The 22,744-nt window shown below is 42.8% G+C and overlaps 1 protein-coding gene across 3 annotated transcripts in view; it reads left to right on the top strand.

The window, feature by feature from the left end:
• LOC105017614 (RAC-alpha serine/threonine-protein kinase) overlaps positions 1-18,672 on the top strand; it is a 31,889-nt gene extending 13,217 nt beyond the window's left edge. For 2 of the 3 annotated variants that reach the window (XM_010882326.5, XM_020056346.2), the window contains exons 2-14: positions 8,503-8,684; positions 13,517-13,645; positions 13,865-13,979; positions 14,077-14,203; positions 14,586-14,717; positions 14,805-14,870; positions 15,230-15,298; positions 15,691-15,816; positions 15,896-16,024; positions 16,157-16,371; positions 17,550-17,637; positions 17,717-17,819; positions 18,203-18,672. In XM_010882326.5, the coding sequence (XP_010880628.1) occupies positions 8,639-8,684; positions 13,517-13,645; positions 13,865-13,979; positions 14,077-14,203; positions 14,586-14,717; positions 14,805-14,870; positions 15,230-15,298; positions 15,691-15,816; positions 15,896-16,024; positions 16,157-16,371; positions 17,550-17,637; positions 17,717-17,819; positions 18,203-18,282 (1,425 nt within the window). In that variant the 5' untranslated portion in view covers positions 8,503-8,638 and the 3' untranslated portion in view covers positions 18,283-18,672. The remainder of the gene's footprint in view (positions 1-8,502; positions 8,685-13,516; positions 13,646-13,864; positions 13,980-14,076; positions 14,204-14,585; positions 14,718-14,804; positions 14,871-15,229; positions 15,299-15,690; positions 15,817-15,895; positions 16,025-16,156; positions 16,372-17,549; positions 17,638-17,716; positions 17,820-18,202) is intronic. The other variant, XM_010882327.5, reaches the window with a different exon arrangement.
• The last annotated feature ends 4,072 nt before the right edge of the window (positions 18,673-22,744 follow it).

Genomic DNA, 22,744 nt, shown 5'->3' on the forward strand with positions numbered 1-22,744 from the left:
AAAAGTACACCCGCTGTAGAGTTGTCTCTTTTTATATCTGGAAATGTTGATCTCTAATCTTCACTTCAACACCACTGAACGATAAAGATAACCTAATTTAACAAAAGATTAATCTATGCAATCAGTTATTCATCATAAATCAACAGAAATGCAAAAAAAGGATGTCCCTAGCCTGAATAACTTTTTGTCAACTTTGTAGGTGTTTCTTGTAACTGTTTTCAGTCTCTTACATTGACTGAGAGGAATTCCTGCCCACTGTTCTTTAAAATATTGCCGGAACTGTGTCATGTTCAAGGGGCTTTCTTGCGTGCATGGCCCACTTCAAGTTGCCCCACAGCATTTAGATAGAGTCAAAGCCCAGACATTAATCCTATCATTCCATAAACCTCCAATTCTTCTTTTTGAGGCATTCTGTTATGCTTGTGTATTTTGGGTCATTGTTCTCTTGCAGGCTCCAAGTTTGATTCAGAGAGCAAATGCTTCATCCTTTTTGAACTCCCATTGAGGTCAAGTGTGTGCAAACTCATTGACCTCAATACATACACATCAACATTGATCAATTCTACTGAATCAATCAAATGTATTTGTAAAGCCCTTTTTACATCAGCAGTTGTCACAAAGTGCTTTTACAAAACACCCAGCCTGAAACCCCAAGGAGCAAACAACAGTGTTGATGCAAAGTGGCCAGGAAAAACTCCCTTAAAAGGGCCGAATCTTAGGAGGGGTGACCAGTAGGACAGGGACAACCCAGGGGTAATGTTCAGCTGAGTGGCAGCTGGAATCATCAGGTATAGTCTTGATAGGCAACACAACCAGGATGACTTTGGATAGGGACAGCAACAAGTCTTTTAAGCCTGGTACTCCTGAGGTGTGGTCCAAGACCTCATGTCCTCTTAAGTTTAAATGGAACAGGAGGCAAGGAAAATGTACAGAGCGCATTCCTTAGACTAACAAGGATTTACGATGGAGAGGGAGAACTGACCCTACCCTAGCCCCACAACTGAAAGCCCTATCACAAAAAGATTTGTATCTGCTGCAGGGCTGGTGAACAAAAGAAGGAGTGAAGTGTGTGTGTGTGGCTTAAGGTTGAGGTCGGACAGATTGTGTTCAGAGTTGGGATTGGCTTGTTAGGTGTGAATCAGGATTTCCAGGAAATATGGGGGAACCAGTGGAGATGGGAAAAGCACAGAACTGATGTGCTCCCGAAGAAGGTGTGGGTGAAAACAAGTGCAGCACTTTTCTGAATATACATTATTGCAACCTTCTGAGGCATTTTGATTTGATGGGAGCCCAACCAATCGTGAGTTGCAGTAGCCCAAATGTGAGCTGACAAGTGCCTGGATCTGAACCTGCAGTTTTACGTGTGTGGTTTGGTTGTATTCTGTAACTGTTGTATAGCATGAACCTGCAGGAGCATGTTATTTCCTCAATGTTTTTAAAGAATGACAGGGTTTTGTCAGGGTCACACCAAGTTTCATAGCATTCTAGAAGTGGGACACCGTGGACTTGTCAACCTTGATGGATTGGTCTTGGAGTGAACAGGCCTTACTCTGGAGGAGGGGCCTCTCTTGGTGTGGTTGAGGTTGACACAGTGGGTTGACATCCAAGTAGGGATGTCTACAAGGAACACAGAAATGTGTTGCCACAAGCAGGGACGTATTGGACATGGAGAAAATGGGTGTCATCTGAATAAGAAACTGTATCAAGCTAAGTGACATGGTGTATAAAACAAAGAGAGGCCTTTTAACCAAGCCTTGTGGGACACCAGTAGTTCGACACCAGTAGTTCATGAAGTAGAGTGGGTGGAGCAGACAAGAATCCTCTTCACGTTACCTACTAACTGGTTATAGTAAGGGAGATTGTTCCAAAAAAGATTAGGCACTTGTTTGTGACATGAAATGCAGGAATGTTTTCGGGTTTTTTTATATGTCATATGGGTTCAAGTGTTGGTTTCTTGAGGAGTGGAGTAGAATGGAAGGAGTAAGAGATGAGTTCATGAGGGAAGTGAGGAATGGGAGAAGGTAGAGAAACTTTGGTCTGGGAGTGTATAACAGAGTAGCTCAACTGCAGGAGGTGGAGAGAACTGTGTTATTGATTTTGTTAAATTAAGGTAATCATTGTTCACTGGTTGAAAGGAGCTTGCTCAAGGTAGAGAACCGCACTCTGGAGCTACTACTGCTGATAAGTTGGGAGGAGGAGGATGTCTGAGCTGTATTTATGGCCTGTATTTATTACTCATGTTTGCGTCTTCACTTTTGTTTGTGTGAACTACAGCCTCTTAAAAATATGGAGTGACTGGGACAGGCAATGTAACATCCATGATGTTTTTATGGATATTTATTTTGTGAGAAATCGTGTTCCAAAATGAATTATATTCCAAACTGAAGATCATTAGTTAAATATTAGAATAACTGGTGTTGCCCAAACTTTTTCTGTAAAATTTCATCTGGTCTATAATTTATTTAATTGTAAGTATCCTATTTCTGAAATTGAATATGTATCTGTAACACCTTTTAATGGTTGTCGATGGGATGCAAATGGATGTATTATTTGGTATGAGAGAAAGCATTTTGTAATTATCTGTTTTCAGAAATTTTGGTAAATTAGTGTTTATAGTAAAGACCTTAGGAAAGGCTTGGGCTATTAACAGTTTTCTTTCAGCAGCTGTTTTGTTCCCGGGCGTAAATACTGTAGGTAAATCCAAATTATTTAGTGAAAAGTAAAGAACATTTCAGGTTGCTTTATGTAACTAGCTGCTTGATACTGTCTGCACTATATTTTTCCCTAGCAATGTGCGTTGAAGTCAGTAGGTGGAACATTTCAGCCAAAACATCAACATCTTATTAATATCTTGTGATCTCTAAAGAAGTGCCAAATAACGTAGAACTTGACTGTGGCAGTAGAAACACTTGTCATACTGTTGTACAAAAGGGCACCTACTGTGTGTTGTTGAATCCATATTAGAATGTGATACCCTCTATGGTTATCATACAGAAAAAGACTTGATATACACCCCAGTGGGGCCATACTACAGAACTTCTGCTAAAATCAATGGTTTAAACTAAATATTGGTCTGAAACGACAAACCCCTTGCTAGGAGCCAACCTAGCTGAGTAGATAATTATATCTGGTAACTAAATCCTTAGCAGCCATCCAACATATTCTCACTATAGCATCCTTACCACAAGTCCACTGGAATGTTGTGTCAAATTAAAGGGATTTATTTATATATATACACATATAAGCATTACGTTTGTTTTGGGCCAGGGTTCCATTCCTTAGCATTCCACACAACGAAGTCATGCCATCTCAAGTCTTTGTGGGCTAGATATGCATGTCAATATCAAAACGCATGGCTATTTTCACTATAGTATATGTCTATGTATAAACTAACTATATATAACTCACTGTCCAAAACAAGTACATATAGTTCAAATTATACACTGTTATGCTTGTAATTGTAACTATTTGTTTTGATATTGACAAAGATCAACTGGACAAAGACTCTCTTAGAAGGGACATTTTAAAGTATAATGCTGTAGGTTTTTTGGTGAGTCCCTTCTATTATTAGTACCTTCACAAAGTATTCAAACCCCAAAACATCTCCAAACAATACCCCATACTCAAGAAGTCTTGAAGTTGTGAATGATGCCAAAGGTGCTTATACAAAGTACGGAATAAAGGATTTGAATATTTATGTACATGAGTTATTTTAGTTTTTGAATTTAACACAACAAAATGTGGGGTCGGGGGTCTGAATACTTTCCAAATGTATTGTATATAAAAAGGAAAAAAATATCAACATTATTGAGGGTTTTGAAAACCACCCCATGGTTATTTGTAAATATCAGTATGATATACTGTCGAAGTGTAGTAGTATTAAGGAAAATACGCTTCGTTGACTTAAGTTCCCCACCAATGTTTTCATGTAAAAATTGCCACTAGATTTGTCTGTCTTTAGTTGAAAGTACATGGCCCAAGTAATGCCCTCCAAGGCAGTTGAGAGATTTTTCTTCATTAAAGTACTGGAAAGTTATATGCAAAGTAATTTAACAATATAACATTTTTGTTACTCATATAGTAATATTAATAATATCTGGACTTGCTCCTCCTTTTTTTTCTTTTTTTGAATACACTAAATTGTTCATGCTGTACATACCAACATGCCCACAATTGTTAGTGTTAGCAGTGGCAAGTCTGACACATGCATTTGTTGCAAAATTAAATATACATGTCATTATGCACAGTTAATCAAACTTTCAGAAAAGGTACAAAATGAACCATACAACCAAATTCTAGGCATAAGACACAGCACAAAAGATAGACATCTTTTAAGTTAGCCTATACCATTGGAAATTCCCCTTGCTGAGCACAGGATCTAGTCAATAGAATCACAGAAAACCTTTTATGACACCTTATTGACTCAGTTAACAATGAAAGTAAACTTTTTAAATGATCTGCCAATCCATTTGAGACACATCATCTCAATGTTTGTCTTTACTGAAGACTCATCTCTTCAGTTCGGTGGATTGGGTTGTGAAGATGAATGGCAAAGCCTAGGTGGACCACCCACCATTGATGTTTGCCTGGCTGGTGCACTCTCCACTGGGGTACTCCGCCACCGACCCTACAGGGGTTGAGTGCCTGGTCCAATGACGGATGTAGCTGCCCCATCCAGATCCCACCTGGTCATATTGCTGATCTAGATACTGCCGGACGACACTTGCCGTATCTGCCCGCAGCCCACCTGATTGTTTTGCTGTTTTTGTCTTGCCCTCTTTACACTCGCTGCCAAGAAGCTAACTGACTATGAACTCTGTGGTTTTAGGTTGGCTCTCTGAATTTAAGCTCTTTGTGACAAAAACTAATGTGAATAGGGCTTTATAATATACAGGACTGTACATATCAATGGTAGTTAATATTGGGCCAGTTTCGTGGACATGGATTAAAAAGTCCAACTCAATGGAGAATCCCCACTGAGTTTGATCTGTTAGTTCAAGACTACGCTTAATCTGTGTTTGTGAAACTGGCCCATAATTTATAATTAATCCCTTCAAATGTGCAAATACCTTACTCTCTTATATTTAGTACACATTTGTGTACGTCCCAAATAGAGAGCATTTCTCCTTTGACAAGTTAATCCTTTCACCTGACAGGTGTGGTGTAGCACATCAAAAATGTATTAAACAGCATGATCATTAAACAGGTGCCCCTTGTTCTAGGAACAATAAAATGGCCATACTCAGCATGTAACATTGTTTTTAGAGAATTTGGCCTCACAATCAAAGACTGCGTGTAAACACGCCAGCCCATAAACTCCACATGTAGCATGTCAGCAGACAAATGGGACTCTCCTGTTCACCTTAAGGCAAGACCGCTTTACGGCATTGTTTGGGCAAGTGGTTTGCTGATGTAACCATTGTGAACAGGGGTGTCCCATGATGGCATTTGAGAAATGATCCGGGCAGGCATAATATGTGTATATATACAATGGGGAGAACAAGAATTTGATACACTGCAGATTTTGCAGGTTTTCCCACTTACAAAGCATGTAGAAGTCTGTAATTTTTATCATAGGTACTCTTCAGCTGTGAGTGATGGCATCTAAAACAAAAATTTTGAAAATCACATTGTATGATTTTTAAGTAATTAATTTGCATTTTATTGCATGACATAAGTATTTGATACATCAGAAAAGCAGAACCTAATATTTGGTACAGAAAACTTTGTTTGCAATTACAGAGATCGTTTCCTGTAGTTCTTGACCAGGTTTGCACACACTGCAGCAGGGATTTTGGCCAACTCCTCCATACAGACCCTCTCCAGATCTTTCAGGTTTCGGGGCTGTCGCTGGGCAATACAGACTTTCAGCTCCCTCAAAAGATTTTCTATTGGGTTCAGGTCTGGATACTGGCTAGGCCACTCCAGGACCTTGAGATGCTTTTTACGGAGCCACTCCTTAGTTGCCCTGGCTGTGTGTTTTGGGTCGTTGTCATGCTGGAAGACCCATACATGGCCCCATCTATCCTCCCCTCAATACGGTGCAGTCGTCCTGTCCCCTTGGCAGAAAAAAATCCCCAATGAATGATGTTTCCACCTTGCTTCATGCTCCTCTATGCATCACGGTTGGGATGGTGTTTTTGGGGTTGTACTCATCCTTCTTCTTCCTCCAAACACGGCGAGTGGAGTTTAGACCAAAAAGCTCTATTTTTGTCTCATCAGACCACATGACCTTCTACCATTCCTCCTCTGGATCATCCAGATGGTCATTGGCAAACTTCAGACAGGCCTGGACATGCACTGGCTTGAGCAGGGGGACCTTGCGTGCGCTGCAGGATTTTAATCCATGACGGTGTAGTGTGTTACTAATGGTTATCTTTGAGACTGTGGTCCCAGCTCTCTTCAGGTCATTGATCAGGTCCTGCCATGTAGTTCTGGGCTGATCCCTCACCTTCCTCATGATCATTGATGCCCCACAAGGTGAGATCTGGCATGGAGCCCCAGACTGAGGGAGATTGATCATAACCTTGAACTTCTTCAATTTTTTTTAATAATTGCACCAACAGTTGTTGCCTTCTCGTCAAGCTGCTGATCTATTGTCCTGTAGCCCATCCCAGCCTTGTGCAGGTCTAGAATTCTATCCCTGATGTCCTTACACAGCTCTCTGGTCTTGGCCATTGTGGAGAGGTTGGAGTCTGTTTGATTGAGTGTGTGGACAGGTGTCTTTTATGCAGGTAACGAGTTCAAATAGGTGCAGTTAATACAGGTAATGAGTGGAGGACAGGAGGGCTTCTTAAGGAAAAACGAACAGGTCTGTGAGAGCCGGAATTTTTACTGGTTGGTAGGTGATCAAATACTTATGTCACGCACTAAAATGCAAATAGATTATTTAAAAATCATACAATGTGATTTTCTGGATTTTAGTTTTAGATTCGGTCTCTCACAGTTGAAGTGTACCTATGATAATAATTACAGACGTCTACATGCTTTGTAAGTAGGAAATCCTGCAAAATCGTCAGTGTATCAAATACTTGTTCTCCCCACTGTACAGTATATCTCACACACAAACAAATATAATGCAACAGCATGTTTCAGTTTGCACAGCCATTGATTTGGAGTGGGACAACATTCCAAGAGCCACAATCATCAGCCTGTTCAAATCTATGCAAAGAAGTTCGGGCTGCATGGGGCTGATTTTGGTCTGAGACTGACTGGTTATCTGAAAAAAAGGCAGGGGCTTTGATAAGGTATCTGTTACCAGAAAATGCATGTGTGCTGTTCCCAGTCATTTCAAATCCATACATTTAGTCCAAATTCATGTATTTCAAGTGACTATTATTTTATTTTATTTGAAAAGGTGTCTTCCAGTATGTGTGGATTTATGGTATTTACTTCGGTAATAAAGAATGTTGGCGAAACTTTTCTATCCATGAAGTTGCTGTGCAACGATGCTCCAAAACAATCCGTGTCAATATTGCAAGTAATTTCCCATTAAGGCTGCTATCCTGCCATGTGATTTAAAATATTTTTTTTTTTATCACATTCGCTACCTCCAAAAATATTTAATCAGATGAACCGTGCACAAGCCTCACTCAAAGAATGTAAATAATACATGTTGCTATGGAACAGCAATTGCACCGGCACTGTTTGTGGGTTAATGTTTGGTAGCCAAGTGATGGTGGTAATTGAGAATGGATTATGTGCAATGCATTTGGTCATACTTGTATTATCATGGGTGAGTTTGTGTGCCCATTCAAGCAAGTCTTGTAGGTAGTCAGTAGTTGCCTACCACCAGTCAGATAATAGTTTATTCTGGCAAGTGACCAGTGTGTGGCTGGAATGAGAGAGGTCCTTTTATTATATTGTGTGCTTTCGTAATCCAAGTAATGCACTGGGCCGTCCTCACCGCCCGCCGGACGGCCCTGAGGTAATGCGTAACAGTAACGTAGCTGGTCGGTATGCAGTTGATGTTTTACTGATAGTATCTGTGCAAGACCTAAGGTGACATGGCCAAGTTCTTCAGTCGCCTTGGTGGGTAAAGTCACTCTTTCACCCTCTTGACACGGCATTTGGTTTTCGATGGATCATGAATAGTCCTTGGTTATTATGGACACAAGGAACTTAAAAATGCAGTCTTGGACATTTGCAATTGACAAAATAATTGTTAATTCCTACAATTTTTGGCCAAAGATGTAATATGTTGTTAATATGTGCATTATCTATAAGTAGAATCACTATCATACCTCCGTTAGCCGTGACATTTCAAGTTTAAAAGCACATGGTCTGATGACGTGCATCACCATTTTCCGAGACCCTTTTTGGCTGGTCAGTGGCCTATCATTGCAGAATTCATATTTGGGCTGCTCACTCCCAGCTATACATCAAGGCAGGGACCTGCCGTTTATTGTCTCAATGTTGCTGTTGGTGTGTTTACTATTTGCAACATTGCAAAATGTACTGTATGTCTAGCTGAATTTGACCTGTAACTCTGTCCTCCAACAGGTAACCAGTGCTGCCTACAACTTTCTCCAACGTTAGACTGCTACTGATTTTGTGTGAAGGGGACCAGAGTGGCTTCTTCTGTGGGACCCCCTCAGTGCACAGGACCTCCCCCTCCCCCATTCCTATACTGGCCACCATGGGCGAAGTAGTCATTGTAAAGGAGGGATGGTTACACAAACGAGGTAATACCTATCCTCTCCATTTCAGGCAGGCCTAAAACTTATGCGGTTATTGCACAGTCTTCCATTGATGTTAAAAGTATTTTAAAAAGTTCACTGTTCATAAAAATGTGTTTCCAGACACCTAAGGCCCGTGAATACATCCTCATAATAAACCTGATGTTGCGCACACCAGTAGAGGCTGTGTAAGAATAAAAACATGGCTCCGATGTTTGCCGATTGCTGGAAAAAAAATATTCTCAAATAACTTCAGTGTTGTTTTTCAACTTTCTATTATTTTGGATTAGACTGTGTGTAGGATGAACTGTGGGTCTCTTCTGTGACCCAAGTGATGCCCTGTGCATGTTTTCCCATCCCATCTGGACTCAGAGTTTGTTTTCCATTCACACCTGCTTCACCATTGACCCTTTCTGTGTTCTATAAACAAACCTGTGACACCCTCGACTGTATGACCTAACTGTCACCAGCGCACGTCTCCCTCACCTCAACACAGCTGTAGCCACAGGGAGGGGAACGTTACAAAATGAAGGCCTTCAGACAAAAGATGGCAAATCACAAACAATGGTTTTAGCCACTTGTGTTCATTTTCTCATAAGAAATCCTCTATGATTGCCAATACCGGATAGAATACAATTTCCAGACTTTCCGTTCAGTTTTTTTTTTCTTTTCTTTCCTAGTTATTCAGTTACTGGGTTGTGTGCGTTTCCCCTCTCAACCACCGAGACCCAACTGAACTGTTGGGGGATGCCGAGGAGAGTGATTGAGCAGGGATTGAGGGTGTGGTGGTGGACAGCAGCAACAGAACTCCCGCTCACACACACTGTGGAAGCTGGACTGTCAAGGAGTTTGCAAGGCCACTGGGTTTTTACGGGAGAGTCCTCCCCCTCTCTCCCGCCAGCCTTGGACAGTAAGACAGTCAGACAGTGTAGCGCCGTGGCTAGGAGTTAGGGGGTCATCCCAGTTCAGCTATGCAGACAGACACCACCCGGAATGGCTCTGGGCGCTGATCAAAAGGAAGACAGCCGACGCTGGATTTGCACCGCTTAGTGTGGCGGCGAGCCTGTTTTGCCCACAAGGGATTTGGGGAGATGTTTTTTTTTTTTCTCTCTCTCTCTCTCTCTCTCTCTCTCTCAATATGGCCATGGTGACATCATTCATGGGAAACCATAACGGCTGCAGGGTGGTGCCGTCAGGCACTTTCAGCTCAGCAGGATGGGGTTTAAAAAAAGCCACATGCTTTGCCCACCTGTCAATCTAGCAAAATGCTACTACTTTTTGTTTAGCAGTGTTATGCTCATTCAACTGTTGTGTGCCGGCCACCTAACTGGAAGAAGCATCATTAAAAAATCTTTTCTGTGTTTTTCGTAATATGCAGAACTGCTTTTTTGTATTTTTTATGTACTGGAAAAAAGACATTATAATGTCAGGTGTCCTGATTCTTATAGTGGCTGTATTTTAGCTTGAGGTTAAGACATCTGCTTGGGTTGAGGTGATCACTAAGGCATTCAGAGGTGTCCCATGAGATTGGTTCACTGCGTGTCAATGAGTGTGGAGTTCCCTGCTATTCCTAGGGATAGGATGCTGGGGACTCGGCTCCTTGGGACTGTCTTCATAGTGAAACACGGCAGGGCCCCGAGCCAAGGCGTTAGTCACCCACTGGAAAGCATGCTCTGAGGAAAACATCTGGATTCCCTGGAACGCATTCCGCCTTTTCCTTTTTTAGCCAATCTCTCAACATGGCTAGAAGTCCTATGATTCCAATCAAATGACTCATACAAGATGTCGGAGAACAAGCTGGTTTGGATATGACTCTTGGACTCCGAGAGTGCCACTAAAAGGTATATTCTTAAATCCCAGCTAAATGCTGTTTAGTGTCCTGGATGTTGGCTCCTGACATGATGAGGCTAGCCTTGTGGCTGGTCGAAGTAGCCACACCCATGTTTCAGGCAGGCGTCGGACGACTGTGGGTGTGCGTTCTTGTGATGGAGCACCGCCACCGCTTCATCTGAGCTTTGCGTTTGCCAACGCTGCCGAGGAGACGAGTACACCGGGGGTCTGTCTGGGAATCGGCGGTTTCCATTTTGGTGCAGCGGCCCACGGGGGTCCATTGTGTGAGCCGGACCAATCAGTACCTAACTCACCGAAAGCCTCCTTACGACCCAGCGCGGTGGGACATGACACGGGGTCGGACGAAGGCGTTTCTGAGGAATAGTCGTGGTTCCTCCTAACACGACTTTGTCATGTCCGCTAAGCAAAAGGGTCACAGTGCGGAAAATGGGACCGCCGATTGGAGAGTACTAGAGGTACTCGGGTGGCTCCGCCGTCGAAAGGCTCTCCTTCCTGGTGCCGAGCTGTCTACGTTGTGATGGGGCCTTGACTGTGTCGTTGGCTGACGTGGCTGGGAGCTCACGTTCGATATGAAAAAATGGAGAAAAAAAGAGTGGGGAAAGAGCAGGAGAAATCACACAAGTAAAAAACATGTATACCAGATACATTTAAAACCAAACGCCGTCTGGAGCGCTTTTGTTGTCTGTGCTTTTGTTTGAATGGGCAAGAGACGCCTGTGACATCTGACTGTTGTTTTGACCCATTGCTGCTCAAAGTCTAGACAGGAACTGTGCGGTCTGTCCTATTTGTTGTACCCGCTCTCTATTTGCGTGCAATATTCTGTTCACATTTAATGCTTACAGAAGTTGTAAGAACACAACTGATAATATAAGCGTAAGCATCCCATTTCAATGTGTGGATGACCCCCGTGTGTCCGTGTTTAACTGGGTATCCGAGTGTGTGCGGGGGAGCAACAGGAGGAAGTGGATTCTTATTATAAGCTTGAAACCACATCCTTCTCTTCAGCCAGTCTGCACTGGCATCTCTTATCTGCCGTGTCACCGTACCATCAGCCTCTGACTTCCTGCCTCACCTATGTAGCTCATACAGACGGAGCCATTATTAGCATGTGCATCTCAGTATTCTAAGTACCCTCCCAAGTCATCCTTGCCTTGTCTCCTTTACCTTTCCGACCGCTCTGGACCCGGCCTTCGGGGGGCGCCATTGCTCACACCTGCCCAGTCCATTCACTTGAAATGTGTCCTCGGACAGTCTCTCTTTAGATGCCCACTATGAACTGGCTGGTAGAACATGCTTGCGGGAAAACGCCTAGCAAATCCTGTGCCTTCACTGTATTTCCAGGCCGCCTTAGAAAAATATCAGTTTGAGGTGCAGTCTAGATTGGCACAGTTCACCCATTAATAGACCGACTGGTTTGTTTTAGAAGGCAGCAGCTTGTTCAAAGGCTCCCTCTCTTCCCAGCGGAGCATCATATGCACCTGCAGCTGTCGGCTGTGCTAAAAACACCATCCGGTCCATATCCTTGCCACGCACGGCCACGTGCACACAAGCTCACAGTCCTTTAGACGCCAACCCCCGTCAACACTCTTGCCGCAATGTTTGTCAGGCATGATGTGTGCGAGTGTGTGAGTGTGAAAATCAGACAGTTTTTCAAGTATTCTGATCTGATCTCATCCCTCATTCAGCAGTTAACGGATGAGTCAGCAGCAGCTCTGACACCAGACCTGATTGGCTTTTTTGTTTCCGTCTCTTCTAGCTGTGGTGTTTACCCATGCTGTTAGCGTGTCACTTCCTGTTTTCTAGAATTTGGTTGTTGATTACAAGAAGTACCTCTTGCCACAGTTATTTAAAAAAGGAGAAAAAAAAAACTGGGTGAGACCCTGTGTTTACTAGCTGCCTGTCTTAAAGGTACAGGCAGCCATTTAATGTGAGCCTGCACGCTCACGCGCGCTCACACACCCACACACACACACCCACACACACACACTTGCAATAGTAGTAAGGACCTTTAGGTAAGTAACAACTGATTTACATTGAAATTCCATGTTTTGTAACCGTAGCTTTAGAATTCTGTAGTCCTATCCCCTAAGCCACTTGTAACTATATACCTGGTTGACAGAACTTGTGAGGGCTTTTGAGGAATTCTTGTCCTCACTGGTGGTGCACTTCAATTCTGCGCACTCGCGCGCACACAAACACATGAGCACATCATGCAGTGTAAAGAGCAGAATAACAAGAACAATCTATTTTTTTCAGAGGAGAAGGCTTGTCAGGGGAAGTTTCTTTTTGCCAAAACCACCAAGAGAAAGGCCTCAGAAGCTTGCGGTCCAACCAGTCCTGTGAGAGAATCTGTCTCACACACACTTGTCCAGTGTGCTATAATTACTCTTACTAGCTCCCTCTAGGGTTAGCGACAGCTTGGTGCTGTTATTGCTCTCCAGACTGTGTTACAGTTAGGATTGCCCTGACGAAGGTTGTCAGAGGAGGCTTCTTTCTGATATGATCTGCACTGAAGGGTAACTGGGATAAAAAGGATCAAGTGGTGCTCCGTCTTCCATATTTCTGTGGCTCTCCGTCTTGCTCCTTGCCTCAACACATCCCTGAACAACGGGATCTTGGCTGTATACCATACCCCTTCATACCTTATTGATTAAATATACCATGAGTAGGACACATTCCTTGTTTACTGTTCTATTTATGTTGGACACCAGTTTTATAATAGCAATAAGGCACCCCTGGGCCAATATGCCATGGTAAGGGGCTGTATCCACTCACATCGTTTCATGCTGACGAGCACCCCTTAGCTGTGGTATATTGGCCATAAGTACCATAAACCCAAGAGGGGCTTACTGCTTAATTAAACGCCTCTCTCTCTACCCTCCCATCCTCTCTCTCTACCCCCCCCCCCCTCCTCTCTCTCTACCCCCCCTCCTCTCTCTCTGGCACACTCCGCTAACTCCCTCTCCCTATTTCTCTTCCTGTCTCAGGAGAATACATAAAGACTTGGAGACCCAGGTATTTTTTGCTAAAGAGTGATGGTACATTTATTGGGTACAAGGAGCGACCACAAGACGTAGACCAACTGGAGACGCCACTCAATAACTTCTCAGTAGCACGTAAGGCGAACCTCAGACACTTTCCCTTCCACCGCACTTAACAAAACAAGTGGGCTGCGTTTCTCTCGGGTCCAAAAAAAAAAAAAAAACGCATTAAAGGTTGCACTTAACACTGCCATACCAGCAGAGAGTTTCCTTGACAGGAAGTGTCTCTCTCTTGTCTGTCTGTCTCTCTCTCTTTCTCTCTCTCTCGTTCCCTGTCTTTTTCCTTATGACCAGCAGAATGTCAGCTGATGAAAACCGAGCGCCCCAAGCCCAACACGTTCATCATCCGGTGCCTACAGTGGACCACCGTCATCGAGCGCACCTTCCACGTGGAGAGCCCGGAGGAGAGGTAGGTTCACACGCGCGTCGGCGCACTCTCACCGCACCGCCCCATGTTGTGCGCGCAACGCATAACGCAGAGTCGTCCCCTTCTGGGTCTTCCTTAGGGAGCAGTGGACGAAGGCCATCCAGGAGGTGGCTGATGGGCTGCAGAAACAGGAGGAGGAGAGGATGGATTCCTCCCCAGATCCCATGGATATGGAGATGTACCTCACCAAACCCAAACTTAAAGTGGTGTGTAAAACCCGACACCGTGCTCAGCACTTCTACTGCCACACCTGTGCCAAGGTTTCTGACATGGTTTAAAAAAAGAGAAAAAAACGAAAAGCGAAAGCTAGTTTGTACCAAGTTGCCCCACACACTCACTGAATTTGCTGGGGGGGGGGGGGCACTGACACCCTGCATAGGCTAACTGAAGTTTTCGGTCAATTGAATGTCATCAGACCCGCCTATTTGATTGGTTTCCTTCTGCCTTGAGGAAGACACACAGTGAACTCTCCCAGGCCAACGCAAGATGGGGTCATAGGGGAACAGCGAAAAAACAAGGGGGATGGTGAAAAATTTAATGTTTGCTTAGAAGCTCATCTAAGTCTTTGTTTTTAACTCTGTATCCTAGACTATGCATGACTTTGAATACCTCAAACTCTTGGGTAAAGGCACTTTTGGAAAGGTTATCCTGGTGAAGGAAAAAGCCACAGGAAAATACTACGCTATGAAAATCCTCAAGAAAGAAGTGATTGTAGCAAAGGTGAGTAGTCGAGTGTGCATTGTGTCTTTGTCTCAGTCTGCATCGGTGTATAATACTTTCTGTTTCCATGTCCTTTGTCTACACTAGGATGAAGTAGCACACACACTCACTGAAAACAGAGTACTGCAGAACTCCAAACACCCCTTCTTAACGGTGAGAGACAATTTCATCAGTTGTTTACTGTTATGCCATAATAAATTAATTTAAGGCTTAAGGGTATATCCCTGGTTTGCTCCCATACTGTGAAAATTTTCAGAATTACAGAAACAACTTTTAACATTCAAATGAACTGTCCTGTTTTTTACTTTTGGTCGACCAGCTTACAAGAACTGTATAAACTATATTCAAAATGTAGATTCAGATGGCAATGGCATAATGATTCCCTACACTATATAGTGCTTGCTTTCTCACTTGAACATAAGTATATATTAGCCTTTTCCTAAATTACACTGCAAAAATTCAACATAATAGCACCTTTTAAACATATTGCTTCTGTTTTTTTTTTTCTAAAGGGTCTTAAGTATTCCTTCCAGACTCACGACCGCTTGTGTTTTGTCATGGAGTATGCAAATGGAGGAGAGGTCAGTGGTATATTGCTTTTTACCTGGGGTATACGCAACCAATTAGGCACAAGGGGGTGTGGTATATTGCCCAGAAACAGCACTGTGGTATATTGTCACAAATCTCTGAGATGCCACATTGCTATTACTACATTCGATTTAGAACAGCAAAATGTTATGTGACTTCAGCCAATCAGCGTTAAGGATTTGACCCACTGGTTTTGTAATGTGGGCCTGACTCAGAATGTTGCTGATAGGCGGTAACGGTAAGAACAAACAAAGCCTTACTCTACATGGTAGACAAGTCATCGTAAGGTAGTGAATGTTATACTGGTAAGGTAGTGAATGTTATACTGGTAAGGCTGGGGGAGCGTTTCCAGGGTTTAATATGATCACCCTCTCCGTCAATCCAGCTGTTCTTCCACCTATCACGAGACCGCGTCTTCTCCGAGGAGAGGGCCCGGTTTTACGGTGCAGAGATTGTGTCTGCGCTGGACTACCTCCACTCTGAGAAAAACGTGGTTTATCGGGACCTGAAGGTGAGTAAGCGGGACACGGGCGTTCTTATTGGAACCGCCCCATTCACTAACTCACATTGGCCACCTCTCGCCGCTATAGCTGGAAAACCTGATGCTGGACAAGGACGGCCACATCAAGATCACAGACTTTGGCCTGTGCAAGGAGGGCATCAAGGACGGAGCTACCATGAAGACCTTCTGCGGGACGCCGGAGTACCTGGCCCCTGAGGTAAACATCTGCCCGTCAACCATGACCTTTGACTGATAGAAAGCTATCAGCATTGAATGGGAAGCACTAAAATAGAACTGAGCGAGGCCTTTCACTACCCCCCTGAATGCCACGGCCCTTCCCAACACACAGGTCCTGGAGGACAACGACTACGGCCGGGCGGTGGACTGGTGGGGTCTGGGCGTGGTCATGTACGAGATGATGTGTGGCCGGCTGCCCTTCTACAACCAGGACCACGAGAAGCTGTTTGAGCTGATCCTGATGGAGGAGATCCGCTTCCCCCGAACTCTGGGCCCGGAGGGGAAGTCTCTGCTTTCTGGCTTGCTGAAGAAGGACCCCAAGCAAAGGTGTGGGTTACTGGTGTCTGCCAAAATGAAGAAAGTGTCTAAGAAAGGCTAATGTGTTTCATTTCAACTGTTGACAGGGCTGGTTTAAAACAGCATGCAGGATGTGGTCTGCATAGGCTGTATCTAGGGAGCCCAGTATTCAGGACTTGTCTGTAAATATCTGGGAGAGCCAGCATTTAGGACCCTGTCTGTAATTTGACGGCTGACATTCTGTTCAAACTTTGTAACCCTGCTCGTCCAAGATTGCCCGTGCTGAACTTGGGAATGGAAAAAAGAAAAGTCTAATATCTTGGGGAACATTAAATGGTGCCATTTTTCATTGACATCACCTCTCTCTGGACACTCCCGGAAGTTAAAGCAGATAGAAACACTCACTAGTGAGACATTCTGTGTCTTAAGTTAAGGTGTTTTAATTAGGTAAATATAAAATTGTAAGTTGCTCTGCACAGTCTGTGAAACAGCACATGTCTCGGTCTACATCCTTTCTCTTCCTAATAGAAAGAAAATGTATTTATAGTATAAAGTGAATAAAAAGCATTATGAGGTAGATAATTTATATGCCAAATACATTTTCAATCTGTTTATTTTTTTACAGTTTTGTCATAAGTAATATGCAACAGGCTAGACTGTTGTATAACAGCAGTCATTATTCAAAGTCTGCATGTTTCCCGATTGTGGTCTTGTATGTGTAGAGCTATGCTATTGTGTATGGGTTTTATGCATGCAACATCTAAATGCTTTGAATTACTCAGCACCGTAAACATAACTGTCTGGTTCATTCTGAAACAAGACGAAGGACTAGTTATCCACTCTATTTCAAATGCCCCCCCCCCCCCCCCCCCCCCAAATTGATGCAGCATGATTAGACCCCCATGAAGATATTGCATATTGCCATCGCAAAAATTTTAAAAATTATTCAGATTGAATAATCAATTGCATCTGCAGTTCAGAGGGATTAAAGGGAAAGTGGAGCACAGATACCAGGCTATTAGCACCCCTCCATTATTAGTGAGTTGTGGGCTAACCACACAGACTGCGAAATGAGATCAGATCCCGCCACTCATTGGTCAAATGAAATTTGACTGTGGGCGTGTTTGCCAGTTTGGTGGTGAACAGTTATGGTGACATCAGACCTGGTCCTAATCCAGTGAATGTGTTTGTTCCTCTCCTCTCTTTAGGTTAGGTGGAGGACCTGATGATGCCAAGGAGATAATGCAGCACAAGTTCTTCGCAGGGATCGAGTGGAAGGACGTGTATGAGAAGAAGGTATCATCCTTTTATCTTGTCCTCGTCATTAGGTCAGGCGGGCGCTCCAGTCTCCTAACTCCTCCCCTTTTCCTCTTAGCTGGTCCCGCCCTTTAAGCCCCAGGTCACCTCAGAAACCGACACCCGCTATTTTGACGTGGAGTTCACAGGGCAGACTATCACCATCACCCCTCCAGGACAAGGTACACTCGTCCCACTGTCACAAAACACTGCTTAAAGAGTAGCCTGGTCCTCTTTCCAATAAGCCTAAGGATGCTAAATTTAATCCTGTGGATGTCATAAGGAAAAACAATCCGTTCTGTCCTTGAGAAAGCCAGTTAACCCTAATTGCTCCTGTGTTGTTGTCAGAAATGAGAATATGTTCTGAGTGGACTTGCATGGTGTGATATGCAGAACAATCACTCCCACTGGTGGTTGTAGGGGGGGAGGGGGGGGCTGTATAAACCACAATATTACTTTTATATGAAATTGGTTTGATTTGTAAGTTTTTGTTTTTTGCTTCAGAACATGAATGTCCCTTTTGAATTATTAAGCTCTCTCCTTTTCACCTCAATTTCCGTTCCAGATGACAACATGGAGTCTTTCGACAGCGACAGGAGACCCCATTTCCCCCAGTTCTCCTATTCTGCAAGTGGGACAGCCTGAACCTAAACCTGGGCTGCCTGTACCCCTGTACTCTCAGCCCCCTCATGGACCCTGCCCCTCTCCTCTGCCCCCACCCAAAACCCCATTCTCTGACCACAATACATTCTTATAGGCCATCTATGACCTCATTCACGTTTGTGTTTTGTCAATTTGTTCTCATGCTGTAATTGTTGGGGCACATCTCAATTGTCTGGCATGGCTTCTTATCCTGGTCTCCTATTCAGATATGTACAGGGGAAGGGGAAGATACAAAAGGAATAAGGCCAGTTTAGACTATTAAGAGTCACCCTTGGGTTCACCGGTGTTTTGAATACCATGCCAACACACATGGACTACAGGTCAAAAGTCACCAATAAACTGGTGGCCGGTGGGCCTAAATCTTTTTGGTAACACGATGTTCTTGTCATTGATGCATATGCATATAGCCTCAAAAGAGAAGCACAGGTGTTGCATGCTCTGAAAACTAGCTTTTTAAACGGTACACTATCTATTTCTACAAATGATTCACTTTCAATTTTGACGGAGCACCAATGAAACATCATTGCGTGATCTTCAGAGGTAGTGCTCTTTCTTCCCATCTCCACTTACTAGCCACCACTGCCATTGTGCTCACGAAGACTCCCGGAATGTACATGCTTGCTAGAGGTAACACTAAATCTCCACATCTGGGTTGTGTTCAGTAGGGAACCACACAGAGAGGTTTTGAACCAGAACATTAAAATGCGTTCTTATTGAACAAGCTCCCCTAGCACCTCCTGTTTATTTCTCACGTTTTGGCCCTTCTGAACATGACCCTCCTGTCTCAAATGTTGGCCCTCCTCCCCAACACACACACCTTCTAGTAGGAGTGAGGGCTATAGTTATAAAATGGAGTCTATCAGTGTCACTGGCCTCAGTCACCTTTTTGCCTATGCTTTCCTTTGTTAGTGACTACAGTACAATGTATTGAGTTAGTTAGTTATACTGGACCACACCATCTGTGAATTGCTGTGGCACTTTGGGGAATTTTCAGTATGGTGTGTGGATTATAAGGGACAGTTTTGATAACGATTAAATCTGGCTGACTTGGTAACTATGATATAAGAATTAGTGTGAATAGCAATATGGGGATTCTGGTATAATTCCTATGGTAAAAGTTGCAACTGCAACTACATTAGGGAAGACCGATAGTTCTCCTTCATATGGTAGGTTGTATATTGAAATTACTGGATGTACAAACTGGTTTTGCTAGAAAGGCCACTATATATTCATGTAGTCATCTAAAAACTGGTCTCGGTTGGAAATGCGTATAAGAGACCCTTTGAGTTTGTACTTGAGTTCTCTACATCTCTATCAAAGCATTGAACTCACATACAGTATTGAACTCACTCTTTGTAACTAGCAGAGAACCTTGCTAGAAGACCTTAAAAAGACAGTGATGCCTTTTTCTCCCAGCATGCCATTGGATGCTGACACATGCATGGCTTAAAACAAAGGAAGAGTTTGAAGCTCACCCTGCTGTACATTATTATGTTGACTATTTTCCAGTCAAGCAGTTGCTCCACAAATAGTGTCAACAATTGAGAGCAAAGGTCAATCAGTCTGAACAATGTATAACACATCTCTGGCCCTGACCCAGTTACTGAACATATTTGGAAGACTGTAGCTTGGTGGAGGTTTGAGTATATTGTGGGAAGACTACCTTGACTAAGTGAAGGTAATTGTGCAATAACAGTGCCATGGTAGGAGGAAAGTAGTGGAATTGCATCCTTGTGATATAGGCGGGGTTGATCATGCTGAAGCAAAATAAATAGTTTGAAATGAATGTCTTTCTTTTAGCTAGAACTGTGACCAAAGTCGTGTTTAGTTTGTATGAAATGTACAACCACACCCGGTGTTTTGTTTTGCCCTGGACCTTAACTTGACTAGAGGATCACAGAGCGACGCCTGGAGAATATCATAATGTCAAAGGCATGCTAATTTACTGATACAAACCTCGTGATTGAGAGTACAAAATGAATGGTTTGAATGTTCCGCCAGCAAATTGACCTTGAATTGAAGTGTATGTTTTCTTTTTCTATTGTTTTCTGATCCTTTCCTGTTATTGGCTGTTTTCTTAATGCTTTAGCAACACCTTAGTGAGGTCACTGTTACAGAGCTCGACCCTTTTAGATGGACCTCTCTTGTGTACAGACAGTTACTGCTGCAGGAAAACACATCAAACAAGTTGCATGTGACTGGCTGCCATCAAGGAAGGATGACTATGAATTTGTGCGTGCTTGTTTGTGCGCGTGCTTGTGTGTGCGTGTGTGCGTGTGTGTGTGTGTATGTGTGTATGTGTATGTGTGAGCACAGTCAATTGTGCGGAGTGGTCTGTGAGGGCAGCATTTCAATGCATTTATATCAATGATTTGTCACACTCACGGCTATGGTGGGTTATATTTTAGTCAAGGAAAACATAACCATTTTTACATAAATTCCTAAATATGTTAGACCTAAATACCTCAATGGTCTTAATTGAGTCCAAATGAGGATATCCACATTTTGCTTTAATATTTTACTGGAGAATTAAGATCCTCTAGAACTAAATTCTAGGTTTGTCAAGTGTTAAGGCCTTATTTAGTTTAGATTTAGTTGAACCCCCCCTCTGAATATAAATTATTTATTAAGCAAAAGGTTCTGAATTTTCACTGAACAATACAATTGATTATTAATGGTAAAGAAATTGTGAATGTAAAACATATTTAATTTTGTTGTCCCATTTCAGTTTTGTATGTTTTGTATATTTACATGTTATTTTAAAATCATTGACCTAACTGTTACTCCCCTGGTGATGCACCATGTAAGTTGGGGTAAGAAAATCTTAACAATTTATATTTAAGTTATTTCAGTCCCTTTGATGCCCTCTTAGTACATGAGGAACTGAATAATTGAATGCTCCATCTTATGTGAACAAAGAACATTTCCTTCGCTTTGTGGGCATACATGTGGCATTATTTTTCATTGGGATTCAGAAATAAAGATTTTTGGACAAAATGTCATGATTCTTTTTTTATTCAGTTATCTAAACATTCCCCACTTGATTATATGAAGTAGCTTTCAATATCTAATAATACAATTTCAATATTGTCCAGTGCATAGTTTGCCTGCTTGATCTTTGCATTAGACCGACGAGGTCCGGACCCAAGTGCAGAGGTACCGACCTGACCAGGAGTGGATGCAAATGGCCAGGGTGAAGCATAGACATGAAGCAGCCAACGGTTCCATTGCTATAGACCGTCCCATAGATATTAAACGATTACAGGTTCTTTAGCTATAGACAGTCCCGTAGATATTAAATGATTACAGGTTCTTTAGCTATAGACAGTCCCGTAGATATTAAATGATTACAGGTTCTTTAGCTATAGACCGTCCCATAGATATTAAACGATTACAGGTTCTGTACCTATAGACAGTCCCATAGATATTAAATGATTACAGGTTCTTTAGCTATAGACAGTCCCGTAGATATTAAACGATTACAGGTTCTGTAGCTATAGACAGTCCCGTAGATATTAAACGATTACAGGTTCTGTAGCTATAGACAGTCCCGTAGATATTAAATGATTACAGGTTCTTTAGCTATAGACAGTCCCGTAGATATTAAACGATTACAGGTTCTGTAGCTATAGACAGTCCCGTAGATATTAAACGATTACAGGTTCTTTAGCTATAGACAGTCCCGTAGATATTAAACGATTACAGGTTCTGTACCTATAGACAGTCTTGTGGATGTGAAGCAGATAAGGGTTCTGTAGCTGTAGACAGTCCTTTAGATGTGAAGCAGAAAAGGGTTCTTTAGCTATAGACAGTCCTGTAGATGTGAAGCAGATAAGGGTTCTGTAGCTGTAGACAGTCCTGTAGATGTGAAGCAGAAAAGGGTTCTTTAGCTATAGACAGTCCTGTAGATGTGAAGCAGATAAGGGTTCTGTAGCTGTAGACAGTCCTGTAGATGTGAAGCAGAAAAGAGTTCTTTAGCTATAGACAGTCCCAGGTGTCCTGGGGATTGAGCTGTGAGCCAAGCTGGCCACTGGAGCTTGGTGTGGAGTAATCACAGATAGTGGTAGAGTTCTCAAGTTACCTGTAGCCCCTATCTTTAGAAATGGTCCTTTATTAATATGTTATTTTTTAATATGCATTTTGCATTCCATTTGGGATGTTGATTGTTCAGCTAGATCCTCAAGGAAACTGTTAGAAGTGCCTTATTTGGCATGTATAGTGCGCCATCTCCTGGCTCAAAAGACGCTGGGAGTATTATTGCATTCAGTACATGGGGACGGTTCCATTATATTCGATCATTGCTGATCCACGTAAACCTATTTTAGATAAAGTAAATGTCTGCATAAGAAGTCATTAATTTTGTGTTTGTAGTTGATTGCCTACATGTTTTATTTTTGTTTCAAATATTTTTTTTATTGGAGACAAAAGCAACAGAATCTGGTAC

The sequence above is a fragment of the Esox lucius genome, chromosome 18, assembly GCF_011004845.1.
Source record: "Esox lucius isolate fEsoLuc1 chromosome 18, fEsoLuc1.pri, whole genome shotgun sequence".
Lineage (NCBI taxonomy): Eukaryota > Metazoa > Chordata > Actinopteri > Esociformes > Esocidae > Esox > Esox lucius.